General features: G+C 45.5%; 1 protein-coding gene across 1 annotated transcript in view; it reads right to left on the bottom strand.

Annotated features, from left to right (window-relative positions):
* Positions 1-864: 864 nt before the first annotated feature.
* Positions 865-18,403, bottom strand: part of LOC124003261 (ski oncogene-like) — a 56,502-nt gene continuing 38,963 nt past the window's right edge. The window contains exons 2-7 of the mRNA XM_046311358.1: positions 6,344-6,457; positions 5,718-5,821; positions 5,245-5,513; positions 3,605-3,888; positions 3,217-3,447; positions 865-3,079 (exon numbers count right to left, since the gene is read on the bottom strand). Coding sequence (XP_046167314.1) covers positions 2,909-3,079; positions 3,217-3,447; positions 3,605-3,888; positions 5,245-5,513; positions 5,718-5,821; positions 6,344-6,457 — 1,173 coding nt within the window. The 3' untranslated portion in view covers positions 865-2,908. The remainder of the gene's footprint in view (positions 3,080-3,216; positions 3,448-3,604; positions 3,889-5,244; positions 5,514-5,717; positions 5,822-6,343; positions 6,458-18,403) is intronic.

Genomic DNA, 18,403 nt, shown 5'->3' with positions numbered 1-18,403 from the left:
TCCACACCGATCTCGAGAAACCATTTCTGTATGGACCTCGCTTTGTGCACGGGGAATTGTCATGCTGAAACAGGGCCTTCCCCGAACTGTTGCCACAAAGCTGGAAGCACAGAATTGTCTAGAATTTCATTGTATGCCGTAGTGTTAAGATTTCTCTTCACTGGAACTATGTGGTCTAGCACGAACCATGAAAAACAGCCCCAGACTGTTTCAGTGCAACATTTTTTAAATCTAATTTTCGGAATGCGTTGAAAATGCACTGAAAACATCCAACAAAAACTAAAGCTCAGTTTGAGCAAATGATGCTTTTCACTTGAATTATTTTGTAAGGGTATATACAGATGTAAGATCTTAATTTGATCAAATTGTTGCAAAGGCACTTTCCTGCAATGCAGGAAATGACAAACGTGTAGTGTATTTCAAGTTTTAAAAGGCTTCTGAAGTTTGTATTTTCCACCTTGAACATCTTTTGCTCCAACATTGACTCATTGATTGGGTCTACTGTAGGCTTATCAACAGTTGACGTTGTCTTTAAAACTGAACTGGCTTCCATTAGGACCTCATGTCCCATGGGCCGTGACATGTTTGTATAGTATGTATGTTTTGAATTGTAATGTTGAGCATGACAGTAAGAGCAGGTAACCTTCCTCAGCGATCTGGAGTAGAGAGAGACGTGCTGCCCGCTCGTTTGTATCACTCAGTATAATCTCCAAGGATTGTTTGCAGTCCATAACCATCATCTATGCATGTTATGTATTCATATCTAAGAAACAGGGACAATTAATAACATGAATACATAACAGTGTTACACTTTGTGTAACTCACTGACAGTAGTAAAATATTAAACACACCATTGAATATGGTTGATTTGATTTTTAATGGGTATTATACAGGTTTTCCAAAGAAAAGATCTACACTGAAACAAACCCCACTTACAAACCAAAACTACCACAAGAGCATAAACACAATGTATAATGTTATTACATTGTACCCAACAGGTATTCAGTGGGGAGATAATAATAGTAACTGGTACATGAGATATAAAATGATTTTCTTCTACAATACATAAGAGAGCACCTAGGAATGAAACCCAGAGAAGTTGTAATATTTATCCTAATTGGAGTTTTAGCATTGGGAAACCTGATAAAGGAATTGATGCTGAGATATCGTCTTCAGGTTTCTATTTTGGTCTGGGTTTTGGTACACACTTAACGATACATCAAAAAAGATATTTTTTTCTGAAAATTCTCATTGAAGAAAGAAAATAAAGAGGACATTTTAAATGTTCTCTCTCTGTTTTTGTCTCCATCTGACAAAGATCACTGATCGGTCAATTAGCAATCTTTCCTCTTCTTTTCTCTACCCATAATCCATTGTAATAAATGCACATTGCTTTCAGATGATATTGAAGGGGAACAATAATGAAACTAGAATATCAACATTTCAAATATAGTTTCTATTGGTTTCAAGTTTGAGTCAAAATGATATTCATATGCAATTTAGGTGTGAAGCAAGCGAACTTATTGACAAAAATAGTATTCACAATATCATCCTTAAACGTTGTATTTACACAAGAGGTCATTAAATGATGTTGTTCAATTCTATGTTCATGTTCATTTGTGAGTTGAAAAACATAAGAGGGAGTTAAATGCACAATGCAATTTTATTTTTTAAAAGTGCAATTACTTTTAGTAAAGTAAAAAAATATATCCATATTTTGTATATGTAGAAATGTTGTTCATATAAACAGCACATGTTGCTTTTTCAAAGAGCCCTAAAACCAGTGACTAAAAATGTATGCTGCTTCTAATTGACAAGCAGGAAATGATTTCAGAATATAAATTATTTTACAGTACTCGATACAAAATCAGAAATACCTCAATTCACCAAAGATAAAGCATTATCAAAGGTGTTTTATGTGGGCGGACCTCCATTCCATGGACAAGCACAGTTAAACACTTGTCACATGGTTTGGTTTCATACACAATATACTGTATCTCAAAACAATTAAAAAACAAACCATATTAAGCTGTATAACGATTGTAAAAAGTAACACTTTCATAAAATATTTAAGATGAGAACAAACGGTAGCTGGAACTGATTCCAGACCACACAATCCCAAATACTTCAGGCTTTAAATACAAGAACACGAATACACAGGGTAGAGAAGCTGGTATACATAGGCCAATATGTTTGTATGTGAATGTGTAAATATGTATGTGAGCGTTGCCTGCAGGATAGCAGTGCTGCTCAGGCAACATTTCCTGTACAACATCAAAATGAAAACATTAGAATGAAGCAAACTGATCGGTTGAATGAAGTAAATAGTGGTCATCTGGTGTCCAGTCCATTGTTTTCAGTGGTTTGTAATACCTTAAAGTGTACCGAGATTGTGTGGCACATGCAAGAGTTACATCTGCAGCTGTCATTTCATGAAAACAATCACTCCTCTTTTATATTCAAGTAACATTATGTAGCTCTATTTCTACATTTTTAAATAGCTTATACCAAAATAAAATCATTAAAAAGCTTCAGGAATCTGACTGAGGGCTCTAAAGTCACTTGTGAGGTGTCTTCTATGTAGTGTATTTCTTATCATCTGTAGGCTGTACGACATGCGTATTCATGCTTCTATCCAGTTCACCCTATGAGGTTCATATATTATTATAATAATGTCCATTTCTCTCCTATCAGTAACCATATCAGTAATCAGAAGATGTATTTTTCATACTATGAAAACATCTTGACTTTGCTCCAACAAACATCTTTAATTGACTGAATTTCTTTTCCTTAACAAGAGGCGCAATTCAGTCTGTATCCACCCTCTTGCTTTACGTCTCTGACTCCAGTCCACTGCATGCATCTTTAGGATCCATTGGGGTGTTATGTCTGTCTGTGTGTCTCTGTGTTAGTGTGTTGGGGGGTTCATGGCGTTGTCCTGTGGGCCTCCCAGCTGAGCCTGCAGGTCCTTGACCACCCTCTCCAGGCTCTGCCGCGCCTCCCTCTCCTGCCGTAGCTCCTCTCTCAGCTGCTCCCGGTCCGCCTCCGCCTGATGCAGCTGTACCTGCAGCTCTTTAATCTGGAAAGGAACATACACATCAGTCAGGGAGCATATACAATGACTCAATTACAGTTAATTGTGTGTGTGTGTGTGTGTGATTCTTTAAGTATGATATCCTAAGTATATATGCTATATCATAAGGATCTTGGTCTTACCTGTGTGGAGTACTTGGATCGCAGGCGTTCAGCCTCACAGCCTTTGTCGCAGACCCGTAACTGTATCTCTCTCTCCAGCTCTCTTTTCAGATAGCCACGGGACTCGTCAGCCTCCCTCATCTTCCTGTCCCACTCCATATGCAGGTGATCTATCTCTTTCCTCAGATTGTGCTTGGCCTCGATGGCCTCTCGAAGATGCCCCTTCTTGGACACCTTCACAAACTCCAGCTCCTGTGGGGGAATAAAAAAAAATATATAAAAGAAAACATTTTTTTTATGTGTAGAAACATAATCTTTAAGACACCTACAGATGTTCTCTACACATAAATGAACTGTTTTCCTTTTTGTGCCAAAGGGGGCCATTTTGGATCTTGAGTGTGAGGTTTACCTGCTGAAGACTAAGTTTGGCCTGCAGAGCAACCCCCAATTTCTCTTCCTGCTTCACTCTCATTTGAATAATCTCCTGCAGGAACTTCTCCCTGGCCTCATTGGAGTCCAGGCATCCATATAGAGTCTGTCTCAGCGTGTCCAGCTCTGGGCATGACGGTTCCCCTGGTAATACCAGCCGGACTGGGCCCTCCAGAGGCCTCATGGTGGTCTGGAGGGTCAGGGTCTGGTACCCACTGGAACAGGCAGAGGGAGGGGATGCCAAGGAGGGGACCAATGGTGGGTCTGACAGACAGAAAAATTAAACATTATGTTAAAGATCCAATGTAGCCATTTTACATTTACATTACATTTACATTTAAGTCATTTAGCAGACACTCTTATCCAGAGCGACTTACAAATTGGACCTCAATATAAAATCATTTCTGGGTAATAATTAAGTATCTTACTGTGATTGCATTCAATCAAAATGGTCAGAAGGAAACAAAATAGCTTCTTAGCAAAGAGCAATTTCTCAAGTAAGAATTTGCTAGTGTAACCGATGTGAAATGGCTAGCTAGTAAGAAATTGCTAGTGTAACCGATGTGAAATGGCTAGCTAGTAAGAATTTGCTAGTGTAACCGATGTGAAATGGCTAGCTAGTAAGAATTTGCTAGTGTAACCGATGTGAAATGGCTAGCTAGTAAGAATTTGCTAGTGTAACCGATGTGAAATGGCTAGCTAGTAAGAATTTGCTAGTGTAACCGATGTGAAATGGCTAGCTAGTAAGAAATTGCTAGTGTAACCGATGTGAAATGGCTAGCTAGTAAGAATTTGCTAGTGTAACCGATGTGAAATGGCTAGCTAGTAAGAATTTGCTAGTGTAACCGATGTGAAATGGCTAGCTAGTAAGAATTTGCTAGTGTAACCGATGTGAAATGGCTAGCTAGTAAGCGGGGTGCGCGCTAATAGCGGTTCAATCGGTGACGTCACTCGCTCTGAGATCTTGAAGTAGTCATTTCTCTTGCTCTACAAGGGCCGTGGGTTTTGTGGAGCTATTGGTATCGATGCTTCAAGGGTGGCTGTTGTCAATGTGTGCAGAAGTTTCCTGGTTCGTGCCCAGGTAGGGGCGAGGAGAGGGACTGTCTGGGAGAGGTCTGAGTGGGGACAGGAAAACTAGCTGTTATCGGCAGAGATGTTTGGAACTCTCTTTCTTATTGGTCTATTAACTAATCACCAGGCAGGTCGAAACTCCATCCTTCAAAAACAGGCTGAAATTACATCTATTACATGAAAATGGTATTAACATAACTTTCACAATTTCATAGTATTATTCCAACCTCATATTGTGGAAATATATATAAAACAGAGGAAATCACATTTTTGACTGCACTGGGCCTTTCATAGCGGGAAGCCTAAAAAATGTATTGGAGCAGCAGCGACTTCTGCTGTTAAGCAAGTTGAGATTTCCCTCTGTGCTCTGTGCTACGCAGACCAACCACTAGATGGTGCTCTGTCACAGGGATCAGGCCATCTAACCATAGCCTTCTTCCAGTAGTATTAGCGCGGGTTAGGTTGCCTGTCCTTGAGAGTTGGAGTAATTTGTGTCACGGTGCCCTATTTCTCCTACCGAATGTCTGAACAACAGTGTGTCATACTCACAGTCATCACATTCGTCCACCTCGATCTCCCTGTCAGTCTCCATGTCCTCCACACCGTTGGCTGTGTTATTAGTGTTGGTGTTGATGTGGACAGGTCTGGGACCAGGCTGGGAGTCTCCACACTGTGGTGCTGGTCTGGAGCTGATGTGCTGGTCTCCTCTGGCTAGAGCCTGACTGTGGCCCACAGGGGCCTGCTCCTCTCTCTGGTAGGCCAACAAAGCTGGGGCCACATTTGACACTACAGACGTGTCTATGTTTTTGTGGATGAATCTGTTATGACAAGAAAATACAACTGACCTTAATTACTGTATTTCAACCATATAAAGTAAGGGATCATAGCAGCGGACAATGTAGTTATTGGTCCTCATTACATTGTAATCCCTTAGGAATGTTACAGCCAAACACTCCTTTAGTGTGGGGTGGTGAAATGGATGAGTGAAACTATGACAACATGACTGTCTGTCTCTGACTGACCTCTCATTGTGACCAGTAGACTTCTCCTCCCCAGCAGATGGACTTCTGGAGGACCAGGGCCGGAAGGCTGACGACCTCTGTTTCAGCGGGACCCGTTTCAGATCCTGACAAAATATAGAATTCATATAGAATACAGTGAAATGGGGAATTTGAAAAACATCCCTGGAAAGGAAAAGTGAAATCTTATTGCATAAGGCAGACAGGTTTGTTAAAAAGACTATTGACAACATTAATGATCTAACTGTATAAGGTAAGGTAACACAGTCAATTAGACAAGGACTCTGTTTAAAGGCATAGGATCTTAATTTGATCACTTAAAAAAAATATATAGAATTTACCTGCACAGCAGGATATGCAAACTTGCTGTGTATTCAAGGTTTAAAAAGGCTTCTAAAGTTTGTAATTTCCACTTAAAAATGTAAGACTTAATTTTCCATAATGAAAAATGTATCAACCCCAACAAAAAAATGCACATGAATTATAATCCACATAATAATCCAAATGTCCTGTTGCTGCAGGATTATTTTCAGAAAACAGTCTCACATTAAGATCCTATATCTGTAGGATCCCCTGACCTTGGAAAAAATCACATTTCACACAAAAAGTGAAGAACAAGAACTACTAACCTTGTTCGCTGACTTTGCTAGAGATTGTAACCAATCAGGTTGCTTCTCTTTGTCAGTTGATGGAGAGTGTAGTTTCACCAGTTTGGACTTTTTGGCTGGAACTGGGCTGTGAGACTAGATAGAAAAGAGAAAGGCTATTAATTATCAACATCCACAGGAATCTACTGGAGTAGTCTGCAATAGATTTCTTCATACTGAAAAAACCCCCATACATTCACATAATTTAGCAGTCACTCTTATCCAGAGCGATTTACAGGAGACATTAGGATTAAGTGCCTTGCTCAAGGGAACATCAACAGATTTTTCACCACGTCAGCTCGGGGATTCGAACCAGCATCCTTTTGGTTACTGGCCCAACACTTTTAACACAATATCCTCTTCAAAGGTGTGTGATACTGAATATCATCTCAGTTGAGGTGTATTCTAGAGAAAACATCCATGTGTCATACAACATCAGCTAGTGGACCTACGTCAGTGTGTGAGGGCAGCAGAATATGTGTCTATAAGAGGTCTGGCTGTGAATAGTGAGCTGGGGGCTCTGTTCTGTGTGTGTCTAGGCTGGGAGTAGCAGACAACCAGGCTGGTCTGGATGGCAGCCAGCAGAGCTACACCATACTGCATCATTAGGTGGAGTGGAGCTGCTCTCTGCTCTGTGTGGGAGAGAGGGCTGAGAGAACTATGAAGAGCAGAGTAATGGCGCTGGAATCTGACGGACAACTGGAGTAAAATGTTCTGCCAGTGCTGCTGCACCTCGGCACGGATCGTAGAGTCACGCAATGTTTCCCGCTTCACTCTGCTGAGCAAGATGATGCTCCTGTTAGGACAGACTACCTAACATAACATCTCTCTCTCTCTCTCTCTCTCTCTCTCTCTCTCTCTCTCTCTCTCTCTCTCTCTCTCTCTCTCTCTCTCACTGAGCAAAGGGGCCACACATAGCGGCATGTTTGGCCATGTGACAATGATCCAGGAAGAGGCGGTGTTGAAACAGGTTCTGTGCAGCACTGGGGCCCTGGCTCCAGTGGTGAGACAGAGTAATCTAGCCCCTACCCTCAGGTCTGCACTTGTCAGGATGAGGATATACTTACCTAGGCAGTGTGAGAGGTCTGCATCAGGATGAGGATATGTTTACCTAGGCAGTGTGAGAGGTCTGCAATCACCTAGAGATGGAGCCGGAGGGGATGGCTGTCGTTTTACGGGCTCCTAACCAATCATGATGCTATTCTGTGTTTTTTTTGTGGTGTTTGTAACTTTTTTTCTACATAATGTTTCTGCCACCGTCTCTTATGACCTAAAATAGCTTCTGGATATCAGGAATGCGATTACACACCTCGGACTGGACAAAGATTTTTTCTTTAATGAATCGGAAGCTCCTCCCGGACCAGGCCCAAATCCCCATTATTCGCATTAAAAGGAGACGCCAATACAGTGGGCGCAGATCTGGGTGCTTGGTGAGAATTAGTCAGCGAGTGGAAAATCTGCCTTCACCATCCATCCTACTGGCAAACGTGCAATCACTGGAGAATTAACAGTGATTGCAAGACAGAACAGCAGAGTACCTCATGATAAGTTGTAGACCATACTATTCACCAAGAGTGTTTTCATCTATATTATTCGTAGCTGTATATTTACCAACACAAACCGATGCAGGCACTAAGACCGCACTCTACGAGCTGTATAAAGCCATAAACAAACAAGAGAATGCTCACCCAGAAGCGACACTCCTCGTGGCCTGGGACTGAACTCCGTCCACAATCTGGCCATAATTATATCCTCCTGATTCCTGCTTACAAGCATAAACTCAAGCAGGGAGTACCAGTGACTCGGTCAACACGGAAATGGTCTCATGACGTGGATGCTAAGCTACAGGACTGTTTTGCTAGCACAGAAGGGAATATGCTCCAGGAATATGTTCATCCGATGGCATTGAGGAGTATACCACATCAGTCACCGGCTTCAGCATTGACGACGTCGTCCCCACTGTGACCGAATGTACATATCCCAGCCAGAACCCACGGATTACAGGCAAAATTAGCACTAAGCTAAAGGCTAGAGCTGCCGCTTCCAAGGAGCAGGACACTAATCTGGATGCTTATAGGAACTCCCACTATGCCCTCAGACGAACCATCAAACAGGCAAAGCATCAATACAGGACTAAGATTGAATCCTTCTACACCGGCTCAGACACTCATCGGATGTGGCAGTGCTTGCAAACTATTAAGGATTACAAAGGGAACCCAACCGCGAGCTGCCTAGTGACACAAGCCTACTAAAAGAGCTAAATGTCTTCTATGCTCGATTTGAGGCAAGCAACACTGAACCATGCATGAGAGCAGCAGCTGTTCCAGACTACTGTGTGATCGCGCTCTCCGTAGCTGATGTGAGTAAGACAGGTCAACATTCTCAGAGCATGAGCTGATCAACTGGCAAGTGTCTTCAATGAGATTTTCTACCTCTACCTGATGACTGTAATAACTTCATGTTTCAAGTAGATCACCATAGGCCCTGTGCCCAAGAACACCAAGGTAACCTGCCTAAATGACTACCGCCCCGTAACACTCACGTCTGTAGCCATGAAGTGCTTTGAAAGGCTGGTCATGGCTCACATCAACACCATCATCCCAGAAACCCACCATCATCCCGAGAAATGTGCATATCGCCCCAAGAGATCCACAGATGATGCAATCTCTATTGCACGGCACACTGCGCTTTCCCACCTGGACAAAAGGAACACCCATGTGAGAATTCTGTTCGTTGACTACAGCTCAGCGTTCAACACCATAGTGCCCTCAAAGCTCATCACTAAGCAAAGGACCACCCAGGTGGTAAGGGTATACAACAACAGATCTGCCACGACAACTGCGTGGCCACGCACCCACAACTGCGTGGCCAGGACAACAACCTCTCCCTCAACGTGAGCAAGACAAAGGAGCTGATTGTGGATTACAGGAAAAGGGGGGGCCAAAAACGCCCCCATTCACATCAATGGGGCTGTAATGGAGTGTCCACATCACTAACAAACTATCATGGTCCAAACACACCAAGACAGTCGTGAAGAAGGCGTGACAACACCTATTCCCCCTCAGGAGACTGAAAATATTTGACATGGGTCCTCAATCCTCAGAAAGCTATACAGTTGCACCATCGAGAGCATGGTTGCATTACCGCTTTGTATGGCAACTGCTCAGCATTCGACCGCAAGGCGCTGCAGAATGTAGTGCGTACGGCCCAGTAAATCACTGTGGCCAAGCTCCCTGCCATCCAGGACCTCTATACCAGGTGGTGTCAGAGGAAGGCACTAAAATGGTCAAGGACTCCAGCCACCCTAGTCATAGACTGTTCTCTCTGTTACTGCATAGCAAGTGGTACCAGAGTGCCAAGTCTAGTTCCAAAAGGCTCCTTAACAGCTTCTACCCCCAAGCCATTAGACTGCTAAACAGTTCATCAGATGGCTACCAGGACTATTTACATTGACCCCCTTTTTTACGCTGCTGCTAATCTGTTTATTATGTATGTTTAGTCACTTTACCCCTACCTACATGTACATATTACCTCAATTACCTTGACTAACCTGTTTATTATCTATGCAGAGTCCCTTTACCCCTACCTACATGTACATATTACCTCAATTACCTCGACTAACCTGTACCCCCGCACATTGACTCGGTACTGGTACCTCCTGTATACAGCCTCTACATTGACTCGGTACTGGTACCTCCTGTATATAGCCTCTACATTGACTTGGTACTGGTACCTCCTGTATATAGCCTCTACATTGACTCGGTACTGGTACATATATAGCCTCGTTATCGTTAATATTTTCTTACTTACTTAAAAACAAAATCTGCATTGTTTGTTAAGGGCTTGTAAGTCGCCTGTTGTATTCGGCGCATATGCCAAATACAATTTGATTTGATTTGAGGATGAGGATATGTTTACTTAGGCAGTGTGAGAGGTCTGCCTCAGGATGAGGATATGTTTACTTAGGCAGTGTGAGAGGTCTGCCTCAGGATGAGGATATGTTTACTTAGGCAGTGTGAGAGGTCTGCCTCAGGATGAGGATATGTTTACTTAGGCAGTGTGAGAGGTCTGCCTCAGGATGAGGATATGTTTACTTAGGCAGTGTGAGAGGTCTGCCTCAGGATGAGGATATGTTTACTTAGGCAGTGTGAGAGGTCTGCCTCAGGATGAGGATATGTTTACTTAGGCAGTGTGAGAGGTCTGCCTCAGGATGAGGATATGTTTACTTAGGCAGTGTGAGAGGTCTGCCTCAGGATGAGGATATGTTTACCTCTGTGTTGCGTGATGCATAAGAACAGCCCTTAGCCGTGTTATATTGACCATATACCACAACTCCTCTGGCCTTATTGCTTAAATATACAGGGGATGTATCATAAAAGTATATACAACATAGGTGTGAATGGAAAATATGCTACATGAACATGAACAGAAGTATGTGTCAAACATCTCATTCCAAAATCATGGGCATTAATATGGAGTTGGTCCCCCTTTTCTGCTATAACAGCCTCCACTCTTCTGGGAAGGCTTTCCACTAGATGTTGAAACATTGCTGTGGGGACTTGCTTCCATTCAGCCAAACCCAGATTTGTCCGTCGGACTGTCAGATAGTGAAGCGTGATTCATCACTCCAGAGAACGTGTTTCCACTGCTCTAGAATTAAATGGTGGCGAGATTTACACTACTCCAGCCGACGCTTGGCATTGAGCATGGTGATCTTAGGCTTGTGTGAGGAGGCTGCTATGCCATGGAAACCCATTTCATGAAGCTCCTGACAAACAGTTATTGTGCTGACATTGCTTCCAGAGGCAGGTTGGAACTCGGTAGTAAGTGATTCATTCGAGGACAGACATTTTCTTGTGCTTCAGCACTTGGCGGTCCAGTTCTGTGAGGTTCTGTGTCCTACCACTTTGTGGCTGAGCCTTTCATTTATTTTTATTTTACCTTTAACTAGGCAAGTCAGTTAAGAACAAATTCTTATTTTCAATGATTGCCTAGGAACAGCGGGATAACTGCCTGTTCAGGGACAGAACGACAGATTTGTACCTTGTCAGCTTGGGGGTTTGAACTTGCAACCTTCTGATAACTAGTCCAACACTCTAACCACTAGGCTACCCTGCCGCCCCATTGTTACACCTAGCAGGGATAACATTTGAGAAAGTGACTTGTTGGAAAGGTGGCATCTTATGAAGGTGGCACGTTGAAAGTCCCTGAGCTCTTCAGTAAGGCCATTCTTCTAACAATGTTTGTCTATGGAGATTGTATGGCTGTGTGTTGATTTTCTACACCTGTCAGCAACGGGAGTGGTTGAAACAGCCAAATCCACTCATTTCAAGGGGTGTCCACATATGTTTGTTTATATAGTGTATACTCTACCATGTTATATTGAAAGTTTTAATAATGTGTAGAGGAGAAAGATAAATCACCTGTGGTACCAACTGACAGCTTTGGTGTTAATAAATCCTGTGTCACAGTTCTGATGAGTCTGTGGTTCTAGCAATGTAACACAAGGGGGAGCACAGGGGGTTGGTGGCACATTAATTAGGGAGGACGGGCTCGTGGTAATGACTGGAGCGGAAAGATTGGAATGATATCAAATACTGTACATGAAACACATGGTTTGATGCCATTCCATTTGCTCAGTTCCAGCCATTATTATGAGCCGTCCTCCCCTCAGCAGCCTCCACTGACGGGGAGGAAGTTGTTGGTCAGGTCTCACACTGCACTGACTGCCTCAGTCTAGTGTACGATGGCACTCAAGACTAAAACATGCCACAAAACCTTGTCATTTCTAGTTGTGCCTCTGGCCCAGAAAGCTATAATCACACAGCAGTTGTGTTATCACAAGGCCCAAGTGCATACGGCATGACTGTGGTTGTCTGGACACTCATCTCATGTCTCCCTCCCTGACTCACACATGTCTGTTTCCTCTCTAAATGTCTAACCACACACACACACACACACACACACACACACACACACACACACACACACACACACACACACACACACACACACACACACACACACACACACACACACACACACACACACACACACACACACACACACACACACACACACACACACACACACACACACACACACACACACACACAGTCAGAAGCAGACATTGAGGTTAATTTTCAGGGGCATTTAACCCAGACCTCTAGCTGACTCCACGATGACTTGACCCTTCACCTGCTTGTGGTTTTCTAAGAAGCGAGGAGTGGTGAAACCGGAGTCTGTAATTACTGCCATTGCTGTTGTTTTCCCAACAAAAGCTTTCTGTCTGGTACTATTTCTACCCTGAGGTTTGCAGCTCCAGGAAGGCGTGGAGTCTCAGACATCATAGAGCCAGAAAACAGACCCTCCCAGTCACCACAAGGGACCTGCTGGCTAAATCTGACACTGATCTCACAGGAGAGAAGCCACATAGGCTTTACTCAGCACCACATAACAGCCATAACCAGACCACACAGACACAGCATCACAGCCATAACCAGACCTCACAGACACAGCATCACAGCCATAACCAGACCACACAGACACAGCATCACAGCCATAACCAGACCACACAGACACAGCCATAACCAGACCACACAGACACAGCATCATAGCCATAACCAGACCACACAGACACAGCATCACAGCCATAACCAGACCACACAGACACAGCATCACAGCCATAACCAGACCACACAGACACAGCATCATAGCCATAACCAGACCACACAGACACAGCATCACAGCCATAACCAGACCTCACAGACACAGCATCACAGCAATAACCAGCCCACACAGACACAGCATCATAGCCATAACCAGACCACACAGAATCACAGCCATAACCATACCAGACAGACACAGCATCACAGTCATAACCAGCCCACACAGACACAGCATTACAGCCATAACCAGACCACACAGACACAGCATCACAGCCATACCCAGACCACACAGCATCACAGCCATAACCAGACCACACAGACACAGCATCACAGCCATACCCAGACCACACAGCATCACAGCCATAACCAGACCACACAGACACAGCATCACAGCCATAACCAGCCCACACAGACACAGCATCATAGCCATAACCAGACCACATAGACACAGCTTCACAGCCATAACCAGACCACACAGACACAGCATCACAGCCATAACCATACCAGACAGACACAGCATCACAACCATAACCAGACCACACAGACACAGCATAACAGCCATAACCAGACCACACAGACACAGCATCACAGCCATACCCAGACCACACAGCATCACAGCCATAACCAGCCCACACAGACACAGCATCATAGCCATAACCAGACCACACAGACACAGCATCACAGCCATAACCAGACCACACAGACACAGCATCATAGCCATAACCAGACCACACAGACACCACATCACAGCCATAACCAGACCACACAGACACAGCATCACAGCCATAACAATACCACACAGACACAGCATCACAACCATAACCAGACCACACAGACACAGCATCACAGCCATAACCAGCCCACACACACAGCATCACAGCCATAACCAGACCACACAGACACAGCATAACAGTCATAACCAGACCACACAGACACAGCCATAACCAGACCACACAGACACAGCATCACAGTCATAACCAGACCACACAGACACAGCCATAGCCAGACCACACAGACACAGCATCACAGTCATAACCAGACCACACAGACACAGCCATAACCAGACCTCACAGACACAGCATCACAGCAATAACCAGCCCACACAGACACAGCATCATAGCCATAACCAGACCACACAGACACAGCATCACAGCCATAACCATACCAGACAGACACAGCATCACAGTCATAACCAGCCCACACAGACACAGCATTACAGCCATAACCAGACCACACAGACACAGCATCACAGCCATAACCAGACCACACAGACACAGCCATACCCAGACCACACAGCATCACAGCCATAACCAGACCACACAGACACAGCATCACAGCCATAACCAGCCCACACAGACACAGCATCATAGCCATAACCAGACCACATAGACACATGTCAGCCATAACCTCCTGGAAGCCCTTTCCTGAGGAGAAGGGAGTTCCTAATAACCAGACTGCTAGACACAGCTCCGTCACAGCCATAACCAGACCACACAGACACAGCATCACAGCCATAACCATACCAGACAGACACAGCATCACAACCATAACCAGACCACACAGACACAGCATAACAGCCATAACCAGACCACACAGACACAGCATCACAGCCATAGCCAGACCACACAGACACAGCATCACAGTCATAACCAGACCACACAGACACAGCCATAACCAGACCACACAGACACAGCCATAACCAGACCACACAGACACAGCATCACAGCCATAACCAGACCACACAGACACAGCATCACAGCCATAACCAGACCACACAGACACAGCATCACAGCCATAACCAGACCACACAAACACAGCATCACAGCCATAACCAGACCACACAGACACAGAATCACAGCCATAACCAGACCACACAGACACAGAATCACAGCCATAACCAGACCACACAGACACAGCATCACAGCCATAACCAGACCACACAGACACAGCATCACAGCCATAACCAGATTTTCCTTATCGTGTTGTCGGGTTAACAGTCTGGGAATTTTAAATAAGCACTCTGTTTCTGTTAAGTCCTCCTTATTTTCTCATGACATCCAGACCACACAGACACAGCATCACAGCCATAACCACAGACCCAACACAGACACAGCATCACAGCCACAGAGAGAGGGCATCACAGTGCATAACCATACGCAGACAGAAACCACAAGACACAGCATCACAGTCATAACCAGACCACACAGACACAGCCATAACCAGACCACACAGACACAGCATCACAGCCATAACCAGACCACACAGACACAGCATCATAGCCTTAACCAGACCACACAGACACAGCATCACAGCCATAACCAGACCACACAGACACAGCATCACAGCCATAACCAGACCACACAGCCCCAGCATCACAGCCATAACCAGACCACACAGACACAGCATCACAGCCATAACCAGCCCACACAGACACAGCATCACAGCCATAACCAGCCCACACAGACACAGCATCACAGCCATAACACTTTCTTCATATATCCTCCTAGCCTGGCTGCACACCACATGCCATGACTACATTACCCTCACTGTGCTCCAATACAATCCTACACTACCCAACATGGCCCCTCTTAGAAGGGAGTGAGTGAAAGAGGGAAAGAGTGAGAGAGATAAAAATGGAGGGGGAGACTTCCTCTCTGGAGTTTGCTTTGGCGAGGGCCCCTATGGGAACGGAGTAGTGAGTGCAGAGGGAGACCACACAGGGAGGGAGGGGAGGGAGGGGAGGGCTAGCCCCAGGGAGGGGAGGGGGGGGGGAGGGCTAGGGGAGGGGAGGGGAGGGGAGGGGGACCACTGAGCTGGAGGAATGTATACTTGAAGGCCAAGTACAGCCTCTTAAAGAGTCCATTCAAGCATTGCCCTTTTCAACTGGCTATTGTAGGATATTTATTTGACGAACCATAATGAGGGACTAAACAGGGCCGAACAGTGCCCAGGGCAAACCAGACATGCTTTATCTGGAAATTACAGTCATATTATGGTGTGGTAATACTGTGATAAACTCACTGAGAAAATGTCCACGTGGGCAAATCCTCTTTACAGCACGATAACTGTCAACAGACACATAAACAACATGTATTGTGGACTATCTGACCGTTAGAATGGTATACACCAATATGTTGGAGCATGATAGGAGATGGGAATGTTGTTTTAGTTCATTTGACATGATGGACTTGGTTTATTAATACAACTACAGTCCCAATCAACAAATTACTTTAGTGTCATAGTAAAATACAAACTCCGGTTGAGAACTGTAGAATCCTCCAACAACTCAAAAATATCTAGGTTAAATTTAAAGTACAATGTGGGTACGATGAATTACATTTCATCAGTCCCAGTTAATCCTTCAGTTATTTGCTGAAGCACAAGATAGAATTTCAAATGAAATGATCTAAAAACAAAACACGAGGACTGCACTCAGCCCGGACGTTTCCTCAGCTGACCTTCCCCGGGCTTCCATCACACAAAACCACAGCATCCTGGATGATAGCATAGCATTATTACATTTACATTTAAGTCATTTAGCAGACGCTCTTATCCAGAGCGACTTACTTATGTACACAGCAACAACACAGTTTCACCTAACAGACTCCTCCCGCTACGAAACCCCTCACTGTAATCCTTGGATCTGAGTGTGCTTAGTAGGGTGCTGTCTCATTCAAGGGCACACCAACTGGCACAGCTCAACAACTTTAGTGAGCAGTGAATGAGTGAGCAGAGGTCTGGGGTGGGTGGTCCTGGGGAAGCCTATGGGTGGGTGGTCCTGGGGAAGCCTATGGGTGGGTGGTCTTTGGGGAGCCTATAGGCCTCTATTCAGTGCTTTATTCCGTGCTGGGCTTAGCTGACTGGTGTCGGACTTACAGCTGGGCTCTAGCTGACTGGTGTCGGACTTACAGCTGGGCTCTAGCTGACTGGTGTCAGACGTACAGCTGGGCTGGGCTTAGCTGACTGGTGTCGGACTTACAGCTGGGCTCTAGCTGACTGGTGTCGGACTTACAGCTGGGCTCTAGCTGACTGGTGTCAGACGTACAGCTGGGCTCTAGCTGACTGGTGTCGGACTTACAGCTGGGCTGGGCTTAGCTGACTGGTGTCAGACTTACAGCTGGGCTCTAGCTGACTGGTGTCAGACGTACAGCTGGGCTGGGCTTAGCTGACTGGTGTCAGACTTACAGCTGGGCTCTAGCTGACTGGTGTCAGACGTACAGCTGGGCTGGGCTTAGCTGACTGGTGTCAGACGTACAGCTGGGCTCTAGCTGACTGGTGTCGGACTTACAGCTGGGCTCTAGCTGACTGGTGTCGGACTTACAGCTGGGCTCTAGCTGACTGGTGTCAGACGTACAGCTGGGCTCTAGCTGACTGGTGTCGGACTTACAGCTGGGCTCTAGCTGACTGGTGTCGGACTTACAGCTGGGCTCTAGCTGACTGGTGTCAGACTTACAGCTGGGCTCTAGCTGACTGGTGTCGGACTTACAGCTGGGCTCTAGCTGACTGGTGTCGGACTTACAGCTGGGCTCTAGCTGACTGGTGTCAGACGTACAGCTGGGCTCTAGCTGACTGGTGTCAGACTTACAGCTGGGCTCTAGCTGACTGGTGTCAGACGTACAGCTGGGCTGGGCTTAGCTGACTGGTGTCAGACTTACAGCTGGGCTCTAGCTGACTGGTGTCGGACTTACAGCTGGGCTCTAGCTGACTGGTGTCAGACGTACAGCTGGGCTGGGCTTAGCTGACTGGTGTTGGACTTACAGCTGGGCTCTAGCTGACTGGTGTCGGACTTACAGCTGGGCTGGGCTTAGCTGACTGGTGTCAGACTTACAGCTGGGCTGGGCTTAGCTGACTGGTGTCAGACGTACAGCTGGGCTGGGTTTAGCTGACTGGTGTCAGACTTACAGCTGGGCTGGGCTTAGCTGACTGGTGTCAGACGTACAGCTGGGCTGGGTTTAGCTGACTGGTGTCAGACTTACAGCTGGGCTGGGCTTATCTGACTGTTGTCAGACTTACAGCTGGGCTGGGCTTCGCTTATCTGACTGGTGTCAGACTTACAGCTGGGCTGGGCTTAGCATAGCTGACTGGTGTCAGACTTACAGCTGGGCTGGGCTTAGCTTAGCTGACTGGTGTCAGATTTACAGCTGGGCTGGGCTTAGCTGACTGGTGTCAGACTTATAGCTGGGCTGGGCTTAGCTGACTGGTGTCAGACTTACAGCTGGGCTGGGCTTAGCTGACTGGTGTCAGACTTACAGCTGGGCTGGGCTTAGCTGACTGGTGTCAGACTTACAGCTGGGCTGGGCTTAGCTTAGCTAACTGGTGTCAGACTTACAGCTTGTCTGGGCTTAGCTTAGCTAACTGGTGTCAGACTTACAGC

This window comes from Oncorhynchus gorbuscha, linkage group LG18 (genome assembly GCF_021184085.1).
Source record: "Oncorhynchus gorbuscha isolate QuinsamMale2020 ecotype Even-year linkage group LG18, OgorEven_v1.0, whole genome shotgun sequence".
NCBI classification, from domain to species: domain Eukaryota; kingdom Metazoa; phylum Chordata; class Actinopteri; order Salmoniformes; family Salmonidae; genus Oncorhynchus; species Oncorhynchus gorbuscha.
Note: the sequence above shows the minus strand (reverse complement) of the source record. Positions and strands in the feature narration are given on the sequence as shown.